The sequence below is a fragment of the Osmia lignaria genome, chromosome 2, assembly GCF_051020975.1.
Source record: "Osmia lignaria lignaria isolate PbOS001 chromosome 2, iyOsmLign1, whole genome shotgun sequence".
Taxonomy (NCBI): Eukaryota; Metazoa; Arthropoda; class Insecta; order Hymenoptera; family Megachilidae; genus Osmia; species Osmia lignaria.
In genome coordinates, this window is record NC_135033.1 from 6941598 (window position 1) to 6962342 (window position 20745).

General features: G+C 37.4%; 2 protein-coding genes across 3 annotated transcripts in view; one reads left to right on the forward strand and one right to left on the reverse strand.

The window, feature by feature from the left end:
- The window catches only part of Nhe2 (Na[+]/H[+] hydrogen exchanger 2), a 24898-nt gene continuing 4153 nt past the window's right edge, over window positions 1–20745 (forward strand). The window contains exons 1-11 of one of the 2 annotated variants that reach the window (XM_034330357.2): window positions 1–725; window positions 800–1945; window positions 4065–4328; window positions 6770–6966; window positions 7626–7882; window positions 11258–11475; window positions 12479–12681; window positions 17727–17816; window positions 18318–18388; window positions 19339–19554; window positions 20352–20487. In XM_034330357.2, the coding sequence (XP_034186248.1) occupies window positions 1510–1945; window positions 4065–4328; window positions 6770–6966; window positions 7626–7882; window positions 11258–11475; window positions 12479–12681; window positions 17727–17816; window positions 18318–18388; window positions 19339–19554; window positions 20352–20487 (2088 nt within the window). In that variant the 5' untranslated portion in view covers window positions 1–725; window positions 800–1509. Of the gene's footprint in view, window positions 1946–4064; window positions 4329–6769; window positions 6967–7625; window positions 7883–11257; window positions 11476–12478; window positions 12682–17726; window positions 17817–18317; window positions 18389–19338; window positions 19555–20351; window positions 20488–20745 lie in introns of both variants that reach the window. The other variant, XM_034330358.2, reaches the window with a different exon arrangement.
- LOC117607102 (uncharacterized) overlaps window positions 18384–20745 on the reverse strand; it is an 11751-nt gene continuing 9389 nt past the window's right edge. Inside the window, exon 6 of the mRNA XM_034330368.2 lies at window positions 18384–18795. Within this exon, the coding sequence (XP_034186259.2) occupies window positions 18734–18795 (62 nt within the window). The 3' untranslated portion in view covers window positions 18384–18733. The remainder of the gene's footprint in view (window positions 18796–20745) is intronic.

Consider the following 20745-nt stretch of genomic DNA (forward strand, 5'->3'; position numbering starts at 1 on the left):
GATCAGTAGCGACGTCGAGGGTGGCCTCGTCGACAGCAGCGCACGTTTTTTGGCACCGTCCCCGTGCCCTTTCTTCGCTCTCGTCACGATGGTGTCCATCGTTGACGTCGACGTCGACGTAACTCGCGAGCCGGCGCGCGTGTCAACGATTTAACTCGCGCAGTGCTGCCGTGACGGTCGATCGAAGCGCACCGCCTGAAACCTGGGAACGCTAACTTCCGTCTGCGACTCCACCATGCTTCGCCTTCCTCACCAGCTTTATTTCGACACAGTATTCCCAGTATTTCTCACCTGGAGTGGCATCCGGAGGCTCGCGGACCTTCGAGGGGCAGCGTGAAGGTTTGGATATCGTCCATTCTCCCCCATCTACCGCTTTCTAATTGCTCGTCCTGAACGCAAGAAGACTGATACCACAGGTAACCAACCCTTACCGAATCGAACCGCTGCGATTCGATAAAGAGCATCGGAAAAAGCCGGGAGGATCTTCAGTGCGTGTTTCACTGATGGCATTGGATCGAACGTGTGATTGCAAAGTGCTCGAGATCTGTGCCCGTGATCGTGCAGCTTGCTCGCAAAAACGACGCGTAAACACGATCGTTAGACGACCGGAGTGCTTCGGTCTGTTGCAGCTGCGTACGAGGAGGATCCTCTCCGTCGTCGATAGCCGACCGATGAATGCGCGGAGTGCACGCTCGAGCTGAGGTTTACCATCGAACGACGCCGTGGTAAGTAGGAAAACAAATGTGTCCTACACCCAGACGATTGTCAGAGGTGATTACCTTTAACATTTTTCCATGAGAGGAGAATGGATGTGGATTGTACGAACGCCTTAGCTGACCAGTTCTTATTTGAAATGGTTCGTTGACACGAGGCTGGAAAAATCGGCACCAGAAATTACGCTGACTGCCGAAAAAGGCGAGAGGATACAAATATAGCTCGACGTGGAAACAGGCGGCATTCGGAGGAAGCGCGGTGTTGCAAACGGTACATAGGTGTTTTGCCTCGACAGCAGGATTTCTGTAAATCGATACTCGAATACAAGGTGCATTGCAAAGTGCAACGGACTTCTGAAGAACCGCCGAGTTTTAGTTCCTATCGCGAGAAAAATCCTATAATCTCTGCCGTGAAAGCAATAACGAAGCGTTCATAATTGAATTTCGCTCAAGAATCTGACCGTCTAGTGCAAAGACGCTCATCTAGTGTCGCGAAACCGATCGTCTTCCACGTGCGATAAAATAGCCGAGTGAGAAATATATAGAAATACAGCTTGATCGATCCACGAGACGCCATCGTCGAGAGGGTGTCCCACGCGAGAAATCGCGTCAGAAAAAGGAAACGAGGGTGTGGTGAAGCAACTAGGGTGTCGGTTGGGTCCCTACGAACAGCAGGAGCCACTCTCAGCCTGGAGTTTTTTCGTTCCTGGAGTTCCCTTCTGATGGTGCTGAGAGTGACTCAGCACCGGCGTCCCCGCCAGCAACAACGACGCCATCGTCGACGCGATACGTCACCATGGCTACAACACGTGCCGTCTCGATGATCCTGTTTCTCGTCTTCCTCGCCTGTTGGCCATGCGGCCAAGCTGGCGTGGTCAACTTCTACGAGACCCAGGAAAAACGGGTTCCCGTCAACGATTACGCGATGCACGGACCGATCGCTGACGACCATGAGTTTCCTCGCGACCTGAGGGAACCTTATCCAGGCAAGAGTTTCGGACCGATGGGTCCCGTCGATGGTTCTCTGCCCGACGATGTGTCCTTTCGAAGCCTCTCCGGAGGGAAGGACGATGATTTAGTGGAACATATGGCGGCTCACGCGGTCCAGGATGGTGTCAAAGCTCGAACGTCACCGAAACGAGAGTACAATATCATCACCGTGGAGTTCCACAGGACCGAGACGCCGTTCGTGATCGGTATATGGATCTTCTTCGCCAGCATCGCGAAAATAGGTAGGGAACACGTGGAAGTTGAACTTGAACCGGTGGCCTCTTCGATGGTCTCGTTGGTAGTCGGTGTGGTCAACCCTGTTCGCTGTTTGCGCGGCGAAGTTGGCGAACTTTCAACTTTTGACCTTCCCCTCTTGCTGGGAGATCGTGTTTGGCTGGGTCACTTTTGATTTATAAAATGGTGCCACCATTTATTTGAAATTGTTCTTTGAAATATGTAGAAAAGTATGTTGGAAATTTGATTGATTCGTTCCAAGAGAGAGAGTTGAATTACGTATTGGCACATTGTGTTGAATGACACTTGCTACGTTACACTACTGGGACAATTTCAACTATCGAATTAATTTTGCAAACAAATTCGGACAGTTTCAACGCATTAATTAATTTCTTTCTATCAAACACTTTCATTTTTCATCATCTATATTTAATTTTTGTATTTTTCAATTCCTTTAACTACTTCATTTTGAATTCCATATTTTGCTGACATGAACCTTTATGAGAAACTGTTATCCGTTAGAGTGGGAGCTTAATTAGCCAATTAGAAATAATTCTGTTAAACGCTTGGAGATTTATTCTGAGTGCTAAATAACATGTAAATAATATACCGGATTTATAGAAATGCATCTATCTAAGTGAAAGGATTTTCTACAACTTTATCGTGTCATTCAAACTGTTTAATGTTAATCTTCAGGGATTATATGGTTACATAAATGGTTACAATCCTCGCGTTAAATCGTGCGCAAAGAGGTACATCCTATTATTACACTGAATTACCGTCGAAACCCCGTAGAATATTCCCGTTTCCAAAACAGATGCAATACAACGGTATAGACAGATACCAGAATAGTCGGATAGTGAAACATCGGATACTGAATGTTCAGATAATGGAAATTCTACTCTGATCGTCTTTCAATGGTTTCGATCACATTAGTCACAAACCACTGTATTCGTGTTGCAGAGCTTTTCACGAGAGTCTACAAGAATAAATCTTCCTTCTTCTCTCTTACAATAGATTTCTGATAAAAAATAGTTTCGTTTACATTTTTCAGTACCTTCTTCTATTGGAACAAATGGGGTTGTTAGAGAAACATTCCATAATCTGTCTAATGGATAATTTTTTTCAATCTTTTATAATTAATTCTCTGAAATCATACAGAGTAGAGTTCATGAATATTATTCTTAGAACATGATTTATTTATATCCAAACGATGGCAAACCAAGGCCTGGTTGCAACAGGCGGTTGAACAGAAGTGGCCCAGTACAAATGAGGGTTAACCCTTTCATTACGAAAAGCTTCGATGCAAAGCGGGCATTCCAGGCGTCAGACTTATAATAGTGAGTAAAGCTCTTTAGCAAATAACGTACTACGTGTTGATTGTGGAAAGAAAACGGTGCAAACTACAGCCGTTCAGAAAACCTGGCAAGCGTCGAACAATTTTAATGAGATTTATGAAGAAAAATTACTTGGCAAACTAGCCATATCTGGTAATAATATGATCAATCGTGACCCAAATCTACAAAAAAAATATTTCAATGAAAATTAGATACTTAAATATTTTAACCAAAGATTTTCTTATGCTGAGATAATTTGAAGTTTAAAAAAGGGGAAGGAAAATTAAATTTAACACATTCAATCCCAAAGTAATATATACATAGATCATTTACCTATCTAGGTAAATGGATCATTTACCTAATAATACACATTTGGATCTGAAAGTATTAAATCGTTCTATTTCCATGGCGAAAGGGTTGATATCAAATTTTCATTAGCTTTAGTGATTGACGTTTAATTAATCGCTTTTAAATAGGGGTATGCGGGCACCCGACCTTTGGGTCGGGTTGTAATCGAGATACATATCAAACTTTGGACAAACTTTCGGAATCCCGCCCGAATCCGAAAAATATTCTCGATCTGAACCCGACCCGAATTTTCGGGTACCCGTACACCCCTATCTTTAAACGTTCCGTAGAATCTCTAAAACGCCCATGAATACCCATTGCAAAAATTAAACGATTCTCCTCCCATTAAATCGCGCAAACAATGAAAGGGTTCCAAAAAACACGTTTCATCCCTTTTTTGACAACAAAAGAAACATGGTTAAAGTTTCTATTGTACATGCAGGCTTTCACATGACACCGAGGCTGAGCAAGATCTTTCCGGAGTCCTGTTTGCTGATTGTTGTCGGCGTGGCGGTCGGGGTCTTACTGTTCCAGGCGAGCAGTGTCCACGTGTCACCTCTCACACCCGACACCTTCTTCCTGTACATGCTGCCGCCCATTATTCTGGATGCCGGTTACTTCATGCCGAACCGACTGTTTTTCGACCACCTGGGGACGATACTTCTATTCGCCGTCGTTGGAACTATATTTAACACTTTGTCGATAGGTTGGTAAAAATGGGCCACAGAAGAGCGTCGACTATGCGCGAGTGGGAGGATATTTCCTTTTTTTTTTTTTTAACTTTATTTTCCATCGAAATATCTTGTCGGCTGCCGTTTTCACGTTCGTTTTTATAACTTCATTTATTTTTGTCTGGCCCCCCTGGCTGCGTTCGCGCCTTCCCTGGAGCTGGCTCGATGAAAAAGCACACGAGCTGATTCAAAAATTGGCTGATGGACGTTTTAAAAGATCTATAGTGCAGCTTTAAAGAGAGATTCTATCGCGTAGAAAAAAAGCAGGATTTTATAGAGGCAAGCTGGCGTGCACATATGGACCGCGATGAAGTGAAAAGAATTTTCCTTTGTAGTATTAATTACCGGATATAGAGATTCTTTTTTCTACCAGTTATTTTTGCGTTGCTGCTTTATTGGGGAATATTTAAATAAAGATTAAACGCGGAGAAACTCAGTCGCATTGAAAAATAAGAAAATTTTGTAGAAACAACTTGACGTAGTTAAATAGACCTTAATAGACTGAAAAGAACTTTTCTTTTTGTGCTATTAGTCACTGGAAATAGAGTTTCTTTTTTGTATGGGTCAATTTTACGTCGCTGTTTTATTAGCGGAGGTTTAGAAAGGAGTTTAAACGAGGGAAAACTCTATTTTAACGAAAAATAGCGAAATTTTCTAGAGAGGTAGATTGAGGTCGAATAGACTTTAATAAAGTGAGAAGAATTTTTTTAGCTGTTGGGAAATAGTGTTCCTTCTCTGCAAGAGTAACTTTTTCGTTGCTATTTTATGGTTAATTTTATTTTTGTTCCTTTTCTATGCATACGTTTGTAAAAGATAGATAGAGTGATTCTTTGAGTGGGTAGACAGACCGTTAAATGGGTTATTTATGTAAATGGGCTTAGTGATAAATGTAAATGTTCCTCTCTACGTTACACGAGTTGATGGAGTAGATTTTATACGTTTCTTTTTTTATTTTTAATCGTCCTCCGAGTTCGTGCACATGTTTGTGAAAAATATATGATCAGAAGACTCTACTTTTTGAAAAATTAATGACGTTGGCTGAGAAAAATCATTATTTTTTAGAAACCAACAAACTAAAGAATATATTATTATACAGCGATTAACCCTTGAACAGCGGACCATGGAAAGAGCCCCAATTTTAATTTAATTTTGTATTTCATACTATTTGCATTCTCTAAATGTTACTGTTCTTTATAAAAATTATTCTTCTAATATCGAAACTCTTCTAATTGAAAATTATACATTTAACTTTAGATTGATATCCTTGTTATATGTTTTGTAAGTTTGTATTAACATTAACCCAGGCTCCGCTGCTCAAGGGTGAAGTAAATAATTTTTAATAATAGTACGTTTTATTACATGCTAAGATATTCAAAAGTTTCTAATATTCTTAAAGTTTGAAAAGAAGCAGAAAACAATTTTATAGAAGTTTGAAGGTTTTAAAACAAGTACAAATAAGAGATTCGTAAACATGAGTTTTATACATGCCATGAAATAGAAGAAAAGTTTAAAGCAGATACTGAAGTATGTAATCAGACTTTCCAAAGAATTATCGAGAACTCAATCTAACTTTTCAATACTTGATAGAATTAGTAAATACACATGAGAATACCTCATCCAATCATTTTAATAAAATAAAAATTTCTTACTGTTGCTTATAGCATCAAATTAAAAATTTCATCACTCTTATTATTAACAGATGTTACTACCTATATTACCACAGCTTAAAATTTGCGAACAGTATTCGTAATCCGTCAATTTTGGCCGAACATTTCGTAATCAGCCTGTATATAGAAACGCGAGCGAGCTTTTCCGAGTATCGAGAGTGAAAACGCGAGGACGTCGAACCGCCCACGCGATTTCTGTTTACGGATCAGAGTGTTCGCGATATGGTTACGAAACCTCGACGATTTCCTTCATACGACACGGTTATGCTGCGTGATTATTAAAGACGCAACGTGAACATGTGCTGATTCGAAGTACCAATCAGCCCGGTTACGTTATAATCGTCGGTTGACTTTTGTCACGGTGATTTACAATGATTAAAAATGATATTAATTATCTTTACGTATGTCTGATAAGATTCTCGACAAGAAACAACCCTGATATTTTCTAAATTCTATTTTTCGTCTTAATTTATGTATCTGATAATTGATTTTATCTATTACATATCAAACAATGTATGACAATCACGCTTGTGAAATGTTTTTAATTAAATAGCTCTCAAGGTGAGACATTTCAATTTTGACAGAATTAATCTTTAAATACTTTCTTTCATTAATTAATGAACTCGGAACGGTTTAAAGAATATTTATAAATGCCTATGCAAAAGTGTTGGTAACTTTGAAGTAGCTCAAAAGGAATTTCAACGAACGATGCTGAATGCTTTATTAATGATTAATTAACTATTTTGCAGGTGCTTCGTTGTGGGTGTTAGGTAAAAGCGGACTTTTCGGCTTCGAAACACCGCTACTGCAAATGTTCCTTTTCTCGGCGTTAATTAGCGCCGTTGATCCAGTCGCTGTGTTAGCCGTCTTCGAGGAAATTCACGTGAACGAAATCCTGTACATCGTCGTCTTCGGGGAAAGCTTGTTGAACGACGCTGTCACTGTCGTAAGTATCGATCATGAGTGATTGTATTAACTTAGAGTCACTTAACCCAATGCCTTCTGATTTTCTAAACAATTGTGTCGGTCAAGGCTAAAAGCCTTTTGACATTGTGTCTTTCTATGTTTTATTACAGAATGCCTTATTTTCTTTCGCATTATTCTATTTCCTCTTTTTTATTATGCACTGTTTATGTCACTCCATTATGTACGATTAGGATCCCTACTGGGCGTTAATTGGCCATGTTTTCCTTCAAAATCAAATTTCTCTAAAATTAAAGGTACTGATGAAATACGGGTTTTCAATTTATATTTCACCCATGGAATTATTTCCTATACAAATTTCTAGTGTTTAAAGTAAACCCCTTTATAACACCATTAATATGTCATATCATATCTTGCTCAGTATTAAAAATACTGATCAAGACCTTATGTGGTCACTTTGATCAAACTTTTAAGTTTTAAATTGACATAGCATAGGTGCTATTTAAGGAAACTTTTATGTCATGAAATTGTGTCAGACTTCCTCCATGTATCTTGTCGGAGACATGTGTCCTATCCATTTCTACGGTGTTAAGAACGTTCGTTGCCCGGTGACATTACCACTAAACATCTTAATCGTAGAAACAGTTGAAATAAGTCGTCTTTGTTTGAATGGACACGCAGGTACTGTACCATATGTTCGAGGCTTACAACGAGATAGGACCGACGGAAATAATTTACACGGACCTGTTGACGGGGCTGGCTTCGTTCTTCGTGGTGGCGATCGGGGGCACGATAATAGGCGTGATATGGGGCTTTGCCACCGGTTTCGTCACGAGGTTCACCCATCAGGTTCGCGTGATCGAGCCCATCTTCATATTCGTCATGGCTTACCTGGCCTACCTGAACGCGGAGATTTTTCACATGTCCGGTATCATGGCGTAAGTAAATCAATTCAATTCTTCTTTCACTTCAACGATAAAAAAGGGATCATTGAAATAAATTATGATAGATTGTGATCGAGATCAAGAGATTCTTGATACTCTTGAAAAGACTGATTAAACGTGAAGTTGGAATAAAACTGGCTTTTACTAGATTTACGTCTGAAGTGTTTGATTCTTTTAATAAATGATAAGCTTTCAATTTGATGTATAATCATTAAATCAGATTCAAAGAAAAATACCTTATTTAGTATGATAACTGTTTAGGAGAAATAAATTTTAATTATACAGAATTGAACTAGATCGCGACGCTATCATCTCGCTAAATTTGATTAAAATTTTCATTCATAGAGCTTAAAAAACCTTTTGAAAATCTTTTCATCTGCATTGACAAACTGAAGGATATTATAAAAACAATGAAATTTGGCTTTGAAAAAATTAACAAATTTAGAAATTACCTTATAAAATGATTTGTAAAAGTATGAAATATATTTTCCAACTTTCTTCATCCATTTTCAATTTAATTTCATTCATTTATTTCCATTCTAGTGGATTTTAGAGAAGCTTTTAGAGCAACCTGGCAATTTCAAGTTGTATACAAACTAATTCTAACTCAATATTATAATTAGGTACACCAGGTACATGCTACACCTACCTGTTATAGTGTAATAGATGCTACAGTAGATGCACCATAATCATACTAAATGAGCGCATGTAATATGTCTAACCAAGACCTAATCCAAATGTAATCCAGAGCCTTGATGAAGCGAGATGAAGCGACATTGATGGTGAAATATTAGAATACTCGCTTATGTATACGTAGAAATCTCGAATAGCATTAAATTTGGAAACTTAAACCGTGAAAGCTTTGAGTAGCTGAAAACGAGGGATGAATGATACAGTTTACACACTGCTGAGCCAATAAGAATGGAATTAATTAATTAGAATTTAACTGACAGGTGTTGTATAACCGTCCCCATGAACGTCCACCATTATTCGAAAATCAATAATAATATCCTATTGTATACCAATTTTACTGAAATGAAGATAGCATAATAAGGAATATGGAATTTTCGTAATAAGAAAATTCTATTAATTTTAAAAAATTCTAACAAAATTCTAATACGACGTTCGTATTTAATAAATTACGTTCTGAATTTTAAAAATTCTTTGAGCAAAGGTTAAAGGAAAAGTACTCTCACTAAAAACGATGTAGATCGAATCAAGACACTTGTTTCATTTCCATCGATAAAATCGAAAGTCTGGCACGTGTCCGGATCGATCGAGAGATTTGCAAAACGAGCAAAGCTCATTTCTCGACACCCTCCAATTTTGTACGGCGATAAATTTCAAAAAGAACTTTCCACCTCTCACGCGAACTGTCATGTAGCTTCGACCAAACGTGCATGCCTTCTTGTAATAAGAAAAAAAGAAAGGAGAATGTACGTTCTCAACAGATTACACCGTACACCTTGAAACTTTTCAATAACGACGCGTTACACGGAAATTTTCTGCGTGTTTCCAGCGTCAGATCTTCGAGATAGGAGAATATTCAACGAAAGTACTTACATTTCTACCGGGTTACCAATTTACTCGATGACACGTTGAACCCAAGCCAAGGGTAGCCTTGATTCTATCAGAATAATTGAACGATAAGGCAAATCCTTTTAAAACGTCACCACGCCAGCTACTATTCTCGTTAACTTTATTATTTACACGTATCCTGTACCAACTTGAAACGGCGATCATCGATCCCGATGCAAAGTATGCGCCATGTAATAACTGTTCAAATAGGCTTAGCCCGAAATTGCTCTCGTTCTCGATCGATTTTATTGATTTTTTTATTTGGACATTCAAACGGAGTATCCAAACTGTTTGATTAACAAACAAAGTGATATATGTACGGTAACGGTGATCCGTATTCGGTAAACCTGGTAATTATTTATTTAGAACGCTTCGAATAGGGTGATATTTAAAGGGTAACATTGATAAATTGATACGTGAAAAATATCATTTGACTAGTGGATGATTGATATATCAGTTTTCAGAATTTTTAGAATATATAGCCTGTAGATAAAGTGTCAGTAGTGAAAAATGATAGGAAAGAGAGATAATTAGAAGAAATGTAAAAATAATAATAATTTCGTAAGGATAGTTCAAATCGATAGATGAAATAATCGTATTCTAAGTAATTCAATAGCTATCAGATATCTTTATAACAGGGTTGCTAATCTTTTTATTAAATTAATGTATCATAATATAATATGTGCAATATAGTCGATGGTTAAACTTAGAGCTGCTATTAATATTGAGAGCAGAACCCTCGGCTTCTCAAAGTTCATCGTGTGAAGCTATTAGATTGGAATTAAATTATGCGAAGCAACCCTATTAACACTTTAGCTACTAGAAATAGTACGCAGAGTGCCACATTTTAATCAATTTATGCAATTATCTCCTAAATTAGAAATCGTAAGTTATGAAGGTCTTGGGGTCTTAAATTTCAGGACCCAAAGTTAAATTTTATAAATCCCGAAAAATTACTAAGGTGGGAACTTTAAATTCCTGAATCGAAAGCCTAGGTTTCTAACTTTCTAAGTTGAAAGTCCTGTATTGTACCTATAGCTCGTACAAACATGAAAAATTTAAAGTGTAAGGCATTAATATTAGAGGAGTTTTATTTTCGTATTCCGTCAGGCTGGGAAAGTTAATTCGGGGTACCGGAAACGTCGTGTCACGTGAATCCCAAGTTTCCTGCTCGCCAAAATGTAAAGTATTGGAAGATCGATGTTGCCCTGTCCATCACGGCTTCGTTCGAAGAAGAACGATGAATTATTCATAAGATAGTCACGTTTTCATCGAGCTACTTAACGTTCTGTAGTCTACTTCGACAACCACTACGCTGGATCCGAAGAAAAACTAAAACAGCCAATGATATCGGAAATACTCCAAACCAATACTTACGAAATATAAATCTGAAAATTTGGAAAATCGCCAAATTAAATAATCTAATAAACAATCCGATTGAAGGTGTAGGGGTTCCCAGAATAGAACACGAACGTACATTAACGTAATCGAAAGTCAAACAAAAGCTCGGGCTGCCATTTAAGTCCCTCTAACAGTTTAGAGCTCTCCCTCTACCCTAAATCGTGAAATGAAGCGGAACGGAAGCGTGTAGAAATTAGTGGCTTTCAGAATGGTGTAGACACGTACGTGTCGTAAATCCGAATCCACCTCGTTGATCTTCCACCCTCCAGAAACGTCGATTTTGTAAATCGTCAGATCGTACGTTCGAATTAATTTCGACATCGTACGGGAGATTTCCTATGATCGATATCGTACAAACATCCCCGTTTAACCCTGACCTCTTTGCCGCAGGATCACGTTCTGTGGTATCACCATGAAGAACTACGTGGAAGCGAACATATCGCACAAATCGCACACAACCGTTAAGTACACCATGAAGATGTTGTCCAGTGGCTCGGAAACCATCATCTTCATGTTCCTCGGGGTAGCGACGGTGAATAATCGCCACAATTGGAACACGTGGTTCGTCCTCATGACCATCGTTTTCTGCTCGGTCTATCGGATCGTTGGTAAGTAAAAGGTCGAGGTCGAGGCAAGCTCGTAGATGTCAGACCAGGTGTCAGAACTGCGGCCGGGAACGCGTAATCGCGTGGATCGATTGAATCGTGAACGATAGAGGTATGATTCCGAGCGAATTGAGTAGCTAATGGAATCAGGAGATAAGAGCCTTAAGCTAAACCGATCATCGCTTATCGCGTGTCACTTGATGCTCGGTTACGCGATTCCTCCAACAGGATCTTTCAACTTTCTTGTCTTTGCTCTTTAGTGAACTTCGAGGAGGGTTGAAAGTTGCTTGATAAGGGTCAGACTTTCTGTTAATTTTGTTTTGGGTGAGAGGGTCGAGGTCGAGGGTGAAATTGGAATTCGAAAACTTCAATCTAATCTCCAATTTTTCATTTTAAATAATCTTCAGATTCCAATAGTCTTATCATGAAACTTATGAAAGCTTAATTTCCTTATGCTACTTACTCCCGTATCAATTACCTAAAGTTTTCTAATAATAAAAAATCTACAACTCCAAGAAAATTTTAACTACAAAAATGGTACTTTAGATAAACGTCCATGGTAGAAAAAGCAACAAGAAAAATAAGAAATACTATTAGAACCCCCGATACCAAAACAAGATCCCCCAAACGTTTCCAAAGTTACAACCCTCATACTGTACACCCTAACTCTAACGCGCCACTCCTTCTATTACGAAAATGACCCTTACTAAAACCGATGCCCGCCCTCGAACAATATCTTCAAGCAGAGAAACAACAAGTTGAAACCTTCCCTGACTACTTCTCGTTTAAGTTACGAAATCTCGAAAGACTCTTAACAAGATTCGTCGATCTTCTTCTATGATCGACCATTTACATCATAGCTTACTGTCACCAGCTTACGGCTTCTCCGTTCATCATCGATTTATCGTTAAATTGTTCATCACCGAGGACGATTAAAAATTGAATAGCCCGTACAGAGGCACAACACAACTGCAGACGTTTGATGGGAATCGAAATGGAATTTCAGGGGTGATCGTTCTGACAGCTGTGGCGAATCAGTTCCGGTTGCACAAACTGGACAAAGTGGAGAAGTTCGTGATGTCTTATGGTGGTTTGAGAGGAGCGGTTGCGTTCGCATTGGTCCTGTTGATCGACCCGAAACACGTGTCCCTGCAACCAATGTTCGTCACTACTACTATTGCGGTCATCTACTTCACTGTCTTCATACAGGTAAGAAACAGTTGAAACTTAATTGATTGATAGGAGCACTGTTCAAATTTTTATCACATTCGTCTCATAAAAGTGGAACTCTGGATCAATGAATTTGCATCATGAATTTCATTGAATCATGAATTTGCATTTTGGGTTACTTTGACCCGAACAATGCACAGGGGTTGAGGTGTGATTTTGAGAGAAACGATTAAGTGAGAGATCAAACATTGCTGAGTTATCTTAGCAAACAACAGATGTTACAATTCTCATGATAACAGCTGCTATTAAAAGGGACTGAAAGTACTATTGGCAAGCTTTTGTGATTCAGAATGATGAATTTAAGAAATACTTTAATAAAATTAGAAGTTCAAATCATTTATTCTAATAATATGTTATTTATATGATTTATTGATATCTTTGCAAATAGATAAGTGATCAATAATTTTCATTGATTCTCTCCTGATTTAAACTTTAATGGATATATTTTCAATGTTACTATAATTCATATTTAAATTAACAAATAACAAAATAGCAAAATGAAGGAAATAAAATATTAAAATTGGTAGGAATGATAGGACACAATTATAGAATTACAAGTACAATTGTCAAAATGAATGATTCGATAATAAATATAGAAAGATAAAAGGAGATTGATTGAAATTTTGAAAGATACATTAAAATTTTAAACCCAATTTAAGATTCCATCTTTCAATAATATAATTATCTAATGATCTTCTAACGAATATAAAATTCTGAAATATGACCTCAATTACTGACTATCAAATATTCTACAAATGTTCAACAACTTTTATTCCACTTAAGAAATCTAGCCAATTTGTCTTCTGCTTTGAAATTTACTTAAGTCATCTAATTTTCATTCTACTTTGAAAATCTGCTTAAGAAGTTCATGTAATTTTAATTTTACTTTGATACCTAATTAAGAAGTCTGTTAACGTTTCTTTGAAGCAAAAATTTGGGGGGAGGGGGGAGGATAATAGAAATTGATTACATTATATTATATCTCGGTCTGGCCAAAGCTTTTCGTTATTTTCAGGAAGGGAGCTTTTTTTTACGTTCCTAGTTACAACTTTCTGTTTTATATCTTTCATTAGGATTATTCTGACGTGTCGTAGAAATACCTTGCAGACTACAAAACTGACTTTACCAAGGTGGTTTAATATTTCCTACGTTTTGTTTGTCGGTGTGCCCCCATAAAAGTTTGAATTAAACTTCAGATGCTATGCTGAAATAATACACGATGCACTCAAGGTAATACATTTGAATATTTTCGTTGCATTCACAGTTATATAGAGGAATAACAATAAAAGAGGTTGCTTGATTCAAAGAGGATGGAACGATAAGTCGGATGCTCTTTCTTTAAATCAACATATCCCAGGGTGGGCTTCACGTAGCTTTGATGCCCTGGGGCTAGCGAGATGTAAACTTCGAAAAATGTTGATTTAAACTCGAGGAGCCATTCGGTGGTATCGCGAGATCGAAATTTTCTTTATAAATTTTCCACCACTCCAAGTAACAGGCAGAACATATGCAGAACTTTGAAGAAGAAATTGAAGGATATACAATTCAGGGTGGGAAAAAATATTGTGGACGTAGATGATAAAAAGTTTCTTCAATATTCTTCTATGAATAATGCTAAATTGTTTGACAAACTGAGAAACTTCTAGACAAGACTTATCCATAATTCATTCGAGTAAAAAGAAATTGTATTAAGCCGAGATTGTTTGAAATTTTTAATTGGGTGTTTATTCTAAACGGATAAGCGATCCTTTGAAGTGTGACACTTTGTAAAATTAAACTATGTATTTTAATCAAGAAACTTTGAAGAGATGCTTGATTAACATAGAATAATAAAATTATGTGTTTCGTTTTGACAATATAATTTCTCAAAAATATTACCCATATATTTGTGCAATTTTCAACGCCTTGAAGTTCGAAATAGGAGAATATTAATAAAATTCAACAGGTGCTATGAAATTACTAATTTTCCAATTGCAATTAGTATAATGATCAATCACGAATACGCGAGGATACAGCATCAAAGTGGAAATTCTACCTAACTTCTGAAAAAATATTATTTATCTCCTCTTATAATATTTTTGTTGCACTGTACACAGTATCATTTCTCGCAAAAAATAATTCATTAAAGAGGATACAATTTCCTGCTAGTAATGGTATACTACCTGAAAGCTAAAAAATTCTGTAATCTGCAGATAATATATCAAACGAAAGCAAAGGTAAAAGCGAAACAAAGCTACGTTTGTACAGTTATGGACGTATGTAGGTACATACGTTAGTTCGGACATTACTAGGTAGAATTTACTGAATGATATTTCACAAAGGACTACCTAGAACGTAGGAAAATATGACGCAGTCTATTATCAGGATTTCTGTTGTTATCACAGCGTATGTTAGCCATAGAATACTAGAACGTTTATTACATGCCTCAGTCATTTTGTCATCATAGGCAACTAGGGATAAACTTGGAATCTGTCCCGAAGTAGCTATTTTATGACAATCCACGCATAGTACACTTGCAACCAAATCAGGCTGTTGTAGGAAAAATGGTGATGTCCCGGATTTCCGCCCATCCCCTTAGACGTTTCCGAGGAGAATGACAATGTAGGGGAGGATGCCTTCTTAATATTTATTTTCTATTATTTCTTTTCAGTTCTATATCAAATTTTATAATATTTAATAATTAAAAGTTATATTATTTTCTTCTAAATTACCTTTGATATTAATATCGTCAAAATTAACGTTTTGAGAATTTCTACTTCTACTATATCATCGTTTTCTCTAGGGAAGTCTGATTTGATCACGAATGTACCAGCACATTCACCAACACAAATATATGTGCGTGCCACCAAAAGAATACGTCCCTTTCCTTCTTTTATATACCATAAAGTTTCAGAGGTTTCTTCCCATTACGACTGACACGAAAATACGAATAAAGTCTTACGACATAGTCATTCTTCTCTCTGAACGATTATTTTCTACAATTTTTCTGCAAAAGAGCATTTTCTTTGTTCTCTTACTAGACAATAGTAAGTGTATACTATAGTATTCTATTCTAATAAAAAAACAAAATAAAATTTGATAGATTTATTTATCTTCTTCTTTCTCATAATACTTAGTTCCTACATTTCTAATTTTCTAATTTTTTAATTTTACTATAATATTAAAAATCAAATACCACTTTTTTCATTAAAAAAATAAAACAAGTTTAACACCTTCATTTTCTAATTTTGTACAGTGCCCATCACCCAGATTTCGAATTTTCTTTCTTACTCCAGTATCCCATTCTACTGAAAGTCTAGAACAAAGTTTATATTATTAATACATCTATTATCTCCAAGTTTGATGTATCAATCTTTCATGATACTCGATTCTGATTGTCCGAGTTATAACTCTCGGCTAATACATTATTTAAAAGAATCAACGGCACACGAAGCATCCATCACAATTAAAGAGAATGCAATTAACTTATCCGATGAAAAAGTTTCATTTATATTTAACAAAGAAAGCCGTGAGAAGCGTTCGGTTGTTAAACAAAACGAATCCCATTAATTTCTACTTTTCACGTAGCCCGAAAGAATCGTTCGCGTATAAATTCGAGGGAGTACCACGAACGAAACTGCAATCAACTGTTCTACGCACATGTTCATTATGCAAAAACATTTGCGCCTGGCCATTTCATTCACGGCTAAATTAAGATTAAAGCCCCATTCATAACCCCCGTTCAGCCTCGTTTTACTACATAATTTATCAGCAATAGCCCCCTTTTTCTCGGTAACTGTTCGCTTTAATTTCAACCTTTATAGGCTGGAATTAAATCGAATCTGAATAAAAATAAAAAGAGAAAGAAAACAGTCGGCAAATAAAAGTGGCAGCTTAATTAGAGCTGCAAAAGGTTGAAGAGTACGTGGACGATAAAGGGAATGGAGAAAAAAAAAACAGAGCTACTCAGAGAAGGAGCGTCCTGTTTGCGAACGTCGCTGATCGAAGTCCCATTAATTCTAAAAACACCATCGACTTTGTCGCGCAATCGATCGGAAACTCGATGCTGATGGCGTTCCTGAACACGCTTCGCAACGTCGGCTCGATCCGTACCGATAACTTACACACTAAACGCTTCAATTCTGCTCGAAGGAAACATCGTCGACTTTTTCTTCCAAGAGGGCACGAACTTGGAAGAAACTTGTTCGAAGCGTTTCGCGAGAGAGAAAGATGGTGTTCGGTTGTGTCGACGACGGAAATTAATCAAGAAGATAAATTGAACTAGGAAATTTTTTTAAGTAAAGCTCATGTTTTGTTTTTTAATATTTCAAAACGATAATAAGATTTGATATTGAGAAGCACCGTACTCATCGTATCGATTGAGAATATTATTCCGTATGCAAGATTAGAAGCTCGGTCTGACTAAGAATGTCGAGTACGCGGTTTCTAATTAACTACTGTTCTAATGTGGTAGACATTCGACGCGACGCTTTGAAAGATCAGCATGGATCATTTGAACTTTACCGCGCTAGTTCCGAGTTAAATTTACTATCCTGTGGGGATATGTTTAACGTGCTTAGAGCATCGTTTAGCATAATCTTAGTTTTACGTTGCATCAGGGGTTGCATCTAATTTCGCGGGAATATACGGAAACTCGGAAGGAAAAGTTGCCTGTAAAATATGCATGGTTGAATGGACGAAGGAATTTCAGATGTGTACTGAAATAATTTCATACAAATGAAACAGATAGATCACCTATGAAATAACAAACAAATTATCATATTAGTTGCTAGACTGTGCTATGAATAAAAATTTTAAATTTAACACTTTTTACAAATAATCAGGAGTGTGAGGGTACCCGAACAATTTTATATGCTGGACATAGTTTCGAGGTTCTGCCCGTACTCGAAATAAATTTCCAACCCGAATTTTCGGGTACTCGCACATCCCTAGTATCAACAAAATAACAAAACCTTACGATCGTTTATTATTCCACTCACGTTCCCCATCAATGATCCAGAGCTATCAGAACATTCTGCTTTCAGGGTATCACGATCAAACCTCTCGTGAAGATCCTGAACGTGAAGAGGGCTGAAAGGAAGAAACCGACCATGAACGAAAGGATTCACGAGCGGGTACGTGTGCTATTCGTCCTCGTATGCATATCCTGCTAGGCGATCGAGCGTAACGAGCTAGATTTCGACGGTATATCATGCGAGAACGAAGGATCGATCGTTTAATAAAAAAATACGGCAGGCGTGCACAAAGAAGGTCGTACAACCGCGAACGTTGTATAAATTACAGAGGTTGCACTCTGTTATCGTTAAAGTAAATATCGGCAAATAAAAAAAAAAGGAATAACAGTAAGACCACGATGCAGTGGGAGAACGATGCAATCAATAATTCGTTGGTCGCGAACGCGTGCAAGGATCGCATTGATTTTCACCTGGGGTACCCTTTTGTAAATGAACGTGTCGAGAGAAGAACAATGGGCCAGTAAATAAGAACGTGTTCCTTCGTGGCTGATACTCTCTCCTTTTTTTCGGGGGGCTGCATATGTATACGTATTATACGAGCCGGGTAAAACGGAAATAATGAGCTCCAGCTAAACGGAAATGACTTACACGGTTTTTCAGATAATGGACCATGTGATGGCCGGGATCGAAGACATCCTGGGCAAACACGGAAATTACCATCTGCGAGACAAGTACGTATACTTTTTTAAAATACATTTTTAGAGAATTTTGATTTAATTAATAATTGAAGTCTAGATCAATGGTGATCCAAACCTAAAATTAAATGTAGGTATAATCATTAAACAAAAGAATTTTTAAAGAAATAGTACAAATTATGGGAAATGAAAATAATATCAAATACGAAATTACATTAAAATTGAGGCTCTCTCCAGGGTCCGTCGTCCGAGGGTTAAGGGTCGTAGATGATTGACACTATAAATTTCATTAACAGTAGACAACTAGAACCTCCTATTTCTTATTCTAAATTATACACATAATTTTTAGTTATTTGTACCTCCACTCGCTCCTATATTGACTTAATCTTCAAATATGAAATCCACCCTTCCTCTCTTTAAAAAGTCTTCGAATTTGGAGAAACCTGAAACAGAATTAGTATTCTTGTCAATATTACAATGATGTAAAATAGCAAATTATAAAATTGAATGTTTAAGTTATCGATAATTTTTGTTATAATAGAAAAGCCAAACCATAAGTTTCAGCGAGTTGGTTCCGAGATTTATTAACCCTTACGCCTCTACTGGGATACATACGTTTCACGAGATGCTCAAAATGCTCTCGCGGGACACGTACGATCTGAATGGCTACTAAATTCGACTATAATAATAGATTATAATCAGGTATATGAATAGCGGGGCGAATGTTGCTCGGATGTTGCCTGTAACGTTGACTGTAAGGTTGATAAATCGTTGAGGAATTTGCGCTGTTTGCTCTTCTCACGAATTCACGTCACAGGATGCTTAAATTTCACTGTTCCGTGAAGATACGTTCTTACATTTATCACGAAATAATGTATCCTTTGAGGAACATTTCTTATCGTTTAACAATTTTTATTTTACGAATGATTTTACTATTTCTTCCTCTTCTTATCTTTTCTTATCTTTTCTTCTCTTTTTATTTTCAGGTTCAAACGGTTCGATAACAAATTTATTCGTCCTTATCTGGTGAGAAATCACTATGGAGCCGAGCCGAAAATATTGGAGACGTACTCTAAACTCGCGATGAAAGACGCCATGGATTACATAAGGAGGAACGCGTCCACCATTGGTAATATCAGCGGTACTGAAAGCATGTCCGCGATATTCCGCAACTATAGCAACACGGGCCAATTCAATGGAAGGTACGGTTGTTGTTGTTTTTCATTTTATTCCTGGTTCGTCTCATCCTTTTTTCGTTGCTCCTCGATCCGTGGCGCACTGAATTATCTCCCTCGTACTTGACCTGTTTACTCGCACAATAGGAAAAGCAAAGAATGTTCCTTTGATCACAACAGGTGCATAGCATCCTCTCGATGCTCCAGAGAAAACATATTAATTATAGAGAAAGTTTTCTGTCGGAGATACAACAGAACGGTGAACCAGACTCTTTTTTATCTCTGACGTCGGTAGATTTCTTTCTGTTTTGCTTGACTTAATGTCGTAATTAACGTGATGGAAAATTCTCTTCCTACCTATGAAACGGCTGAAATACACCGGAGAATAATCTTATTTTCTTGGTTTGACGATGCACAGAATAAATAATTAAATTATTCAACATGTATCTAGAATCTAAACGTTATAAAATTGCAGCTCTCTCCATGTTCCGTCGTCTGAGGGTTAATAGTAATAACCAGATATCTAACTGATGTACTACAAATGCCATATCCTTTCAAACATTTGATATTTCTAAATTGTCCATTTGATATTTGCAATAATTCAATACGTATCCATTTCATCCACGAACAAAACTCCATAGATATCACTATGTAGAATAGTAGATAGAATAGAATTCAGTTCGTATGCACATCGTAAAAAGAAGTATAATCAAAGATAAGTCTGCGTTGTATCTGAATTGAACGGCAAAGCAAGCTCGAAGCAGAGTATCGATCTTGAAGTGGTAGCCCATCATAAAATGCAGTCTCATTCTTTCTCCTTCCAGTCCAAGTTGCAGCCAGCTCGATACGGGCTGGAATATTGATCTCCAAGAGCTGGAGTACAACCCTTCCAAGAAGGACTTGACGGACGCCAGGATCCACCACTTATTGGCCGAGGAACTTTGCAAACCTTACAAGAGGGTAAGGAAAGTCATGCCGAGGAGGCTGTGAGCATTTGCTGACGAGGAATGTTTAGAGGATATCGCATCGTTGCAAAATTTCGCTCGTCGATATCCTTCTCTTGAAATATACCACAGAGGCGTACAATTTGAATCTAGGATACTTGTGAATAGTCAAACTTTTCGATTATTCATTTTATCCTTGTAAATGTCGAATGAAAATTAATTAATGTCAAAGAGATGGTTTTATACGGAGAAGAAATTATCTGAAAAACAAAAT